We start from the raw sequence: 4,258 nt of genomic DNA on the forward strand, positions 1-4,258 counted from the left end.
CTGAGCGCCAAAGAATTGATGCTTTTGAACTGTGGTGTTGGAGAACTCTTGAGAGTCCCTTGGACTGCAAGGAGATCCAACCAGTCACTCCTAAAGGAGATCAGTCCTCAGTGTTCATTGGAAGGAATGATGTTGAAGCTGAAACTCCAATACTTTGGCCACCTCATGCGAAGAGCTGACTCATTGGAAAAGACCCTGATGCTGGGAAAGATTGAGGGCAGGAGGAGAAGGGGATGACAGAGGATGAGATGGTTGGATGGCATCACCTACTCGATGGACATGAGTTTGAGTAGACTCTGGGAGTTGGTGATGGACAGGGAGGCCTGGCGTGCTGTGATTCATGAGGTCGCAAAGAGTTGGACACGACTGAGCGACTGAACTGAACTGAACTGACTAAAGCAGAAAACGGCACAAGGAAAATGCTGCCTCGTGCAGGAGACCTGCGGGAAGGGGCTTCTGCTGTCCTGTGTTCCTCTGTCTGGGCCCAGGCCTGGTGCCAGCACGTCGGAAACTCAGCATCTCGCTGCTGACAAGCGTCAGGCAGTGTGTTTCCACCCTCGGGCCCTCAGCCCATCGACATCACCAACAGCATCCCAGAAACACATGTTTCTGGTTCTCCCTCAAAGCCCCTAAGACCCCGAGGCTGAGGCCCAGGAGTCTGCAATTCCATGCTCTGGGGGCAGGCAAACCAGTCTCTCCTAAGTGTTCGTGAGAGGAGAACAGACAGGTCTGCTGTAAATGCCCCCGAAAGGAGACTAAAGGCAGCTCAGAGAGAGGGTGTCTACAGTCATTGCTGGAAAAGCTCGTCCTTAGGAACACAGATGCGACTTCTGCCATGAGAATATAGCGCCAGGATCTGGATTCCAAAAACCGAGCACATTTCTAAGAGCATCTCTTTCATCTGATGGTGGAGATTTGGGAGTCTTTTAGACCGAAATCCTAACACATTCTCAAAGGTAGGATTAAAATTCTTGTTTAGTGAAGCGCAGGCCCCCTTAAAGCTCTGTGTGACCATCTCTTAAGCCGTGGGGCGGAAAAGACGTGAACGTTAGCCAGCCCGTATTCATAGACTTTGGTGAAAGGAAATCAGAGGCCTATGGAATGTATCTGATTCTAGATAATGAACTGGTTTGGGTTCCAAATGGATGACGGATTCAAAAAGACGTTTTCCTGTGCCTGAAAATGCTTCCCTCACCAGGTGGAGGCTAAACTTCTCCTGCGTAAGAGCGAGCAGTTGGTGCAATAGTGATTAAGTTTCCCTCTGCCCTGTGCATGTCTGTGTGGGGGGAAACCACTGAAAGATGAGGCCTTGCTAAGAGGACAGAGAGAGAATGGGAGGATCAGAGATGCTGTCGGGGGGGGGTGGGGGGAGGCGGCGGGCTGGACACAGACAGGCGGCCAGGGGCTGGGCAGGGGTGATGGGGTGGGCACGGCACAGTTCAAACCTGGCCCGGCTGAACCTTGTGGGCCTTTGTCCTGCTTATGCTGGTGATGTTTTGGGACCAGACACGCTACCTAACTATGGACTCAGCCATGGCTGCTGTAGAGAACACCCGTACCCTCAAGAATATTCTGCCCTGGGACCAGTGGCAGGAAAATGGACAAGAGCTCCTGGACGCTTTTTTTTTTTTGTCCACTACACCCGTAACATAGTTCCATTCTTTCTCTGAAGCCCACTTTTAAAAGTATTTTGCAAGTTCTTTTCCCTGTTGCCTGAGCTTCCCTGGTGGCTCAGATGGTAAAATCGTCTGCTTGCAACGCTGGAGACCCGGGTTCGATCCCTGGGTCGGGAAGATCCCCTGGAGAAGGAACCGGTAACCCACTCCAGTGTTCTTGCCTGGAGAATCCCACGGACGGAGGAACATCGTAGTCTACAGTCCATGGGGTGGCAAAGAGTCGGACACAACTGAGCAACTTCGCTTTCACTTTTTTGCTTTTCCCTGTTGCCAAGTAGAGTGTTAGCCCCTACTGACTATTATTATCTGGGGTGGTTGTTATCCGGAGCATGAAGTCTCCCCCACAAGAAAGGTTCAGCCGCCTCTATAAACTCCCAAAGGCCCCAGCACCCACAGCTGCTGCTTGGAAGGGAGCTTTGGACGGCGCGGAGCTGGCCCCCAGCACTGACCTTCTCCTGGTAGAGTTTGTGCAGCCAGGCCGCACACTTGTCCTCCTCCTCCGGGACTTCTTCTAGAGGAATCCGCCTGCAAGGCAGAGAGTGGCTAGCAGAGGGGAGGCCCACGGCAAGTGCCCCGAACACCGGTTCAAACTAACAACGTTCAAACTAACATAACTAAAGGTGTTAGTTCAAACTAACACCTTTCAGCTTCTATTTCGGCAGCCTGGATAGCGTGCAAGTGAGAGGGTAATGCAATTGATCAAAGGAGGGGAAACCCACACCCTCCTTGGACTGGAGAAATTTAGGCCCGATGCAGTCACAGCCCACCAGGGGATGGGCCAGGGCCCATTCAACAACCCAGACCCGTCCAGGAGGATGCCTGCCTCTCCACACTCCCTAGCCTGGACTATAACACATAAGTGAGATGCTGCTAAAGTGGTCTCCATTTGCTTCTAGGTCCCTTTGTAAGTTCTAGAATGCTTGTATCTGTGTCCATTTCTATGGAGCAGATATATCCCCCAAGAAAAGGGTTCAATAAAATAAACTCTCACACTCAGCCTCAAAAATGACTGTAAAATACTGTCTCTGATTTGTTCAGACCCGAGCTCTTTGATGAGAGAGAGTCAGACAGTGGCTGGGGAGAAGAGAGTTTTAACCTAATTATTTACAACAGAGCATGAGTCTCTCGATATAAACAGGACTGTGAACGCATTCCGTTCAATGCTGACTGCAGACACGAAATTATTGGCACACTCCCCTGGGAGAAGGTCTGTGGGTCATTTGTGACTTATTTGCTTTGGGATGGGCATTCCATTTTCTGGAAAGGAAATGGAGCCGACTTACCTAACGTATAAATCGGCGTGATATTTCTTGCCATTGAGGACTCCCAGCAGTGTTGGGTTTTCATTGTTTCTGAAATTGAGTGTACAGTCATATACAGCTGAAACTATAAAAAATAAAACAGATACAAGGCAGTATATAGCGTGTGAACCCAATTCCGGTTTGTAATATACATACTGGAAAACAAGAATCAAATTGCTGGCTGATTATCTGGGAATGAAGGAACTATGTTTTCTTCTTCACACTTTGCTATATTGTCCAAACACTCTACATTGAACACACATCACGTTCCATCATCATAAAAGCACACTATAACTTGGTAATAGAAAACACTTATTATTGAGGTCATATCAATTTAAAGCAATGCTACAATGACCCATCTAGGTGTGCTACAACAGGTATGTAAACAAATATTAACAGATAAAGCAATCCAAAGAATACTGTCTAAGGAAGTCTCTGAGTCATGGCAATGTAACCATTCTATGGGCATTTTTCCCCTAGAAAAATATGATTGTTATAAAATGAGAATAAGATACTGGAGACTTCCTAAGGAGTTGAAATATGGTGTAGTCAGTTGACACATGGCTGGGAAACAAACAAGATTGTGTGATTTTAATGTCTACCCAATGGTGAGTTAACCTGTGAACATACTGAAACGGGACAACAGAGGGTGAGATGGTTGGATGGCACCACGGACTCAGTGCACGTGTGTCTGAGCAAACTCCAGGCGATGGTGAAGGACAGGGAAGCCTGGCCTGCTGCCGTCCACGGGGTCGTAAAGAGACAGACACGTGGCTAAGCGACTGAACATGAACAACGAATGTGGAAGTTATGTCGACACCCACCGCTGCAGCCCCAGGGCCTGGCCCAGGCTTCATGAATGTTTCTTGGATGGGGGAGGACGCCCGAAGGAACAGTGAGGGGAGAGCAGGGTGGAAACACGGAGTGCCAACTGATGGCCCTTCCTACACAGCCAGTAAGATAGGACCGGACAGTGAAGAGAGCAGGAATTTTGCAGTCAGCCTGGGTGTGAGCCCCAGGACCACCTGTTCCCAGCTGTGGGATCTCCTCCTGGACAGTGCACTCGGCCTCCCTGAGCCTCATTCTCCTGGAGAACGGAGGTGACTCAGGACGATGAAAGTCAGCGCCTCCCAAAGGGTCCAGTGCCCTGTGCTCGGTAGACTTTAGCCAGAGCCCTGCACAGCCGCACTACCACCAACAGAGAGAGCGGCTGATGGGCGGGCAGAAAGTCACGTGGTCTGTCTGTTTGCTTCTGATTGGCTGCCCCACCACCCCCTGCCG

General features: G+C 49.9%; 1 protein-coding gene across 1 annotated transcript in view; it reads right to left on the bottom strand.

Annotated features, from left to right (window-relative positions):
• The window catches only part of AGPAT4 (1-acylglycerol-3-phosphate O-acyltransferase 4), a 21,936-nt gene that overhangs the window by 6,681 nt on the left and 10,997 nt on the right, over positions 1-4,258 (bottom strand). The window contains exons 5-6 of the mRNA XM_010840921.1: positions 2,960-3,062; positions 2,126-2,201 (exon numbers count right to left, since the gene is read on the bottom strand). Coding sequence (XP_010839223.1) covers positions 2,126-2,201; positions 2,960-3,062 — 179 coding nt within the window. The remainder of the gene's footprint in view (positions 1-2,125; positions 2,202-2,959; positions 3,063-4,258) is intronic.

Source organism: Bison bison, unplaced genomic scaffold (assembly GCF_000754665.1).
Source record: "Bison bison bison isolate TAMUID 2011002044 unplaced genomic scaffold, Bison_UMD1.0 scf7180017864148, whole genome shotgun sequence".
NCBI classification, from domain to species: domain Eukaryota; kingdom Metazoa; phylum Chordata; class Mammalia; order Artiodactyla; family Bovidae; genus Bison; species Bison bison.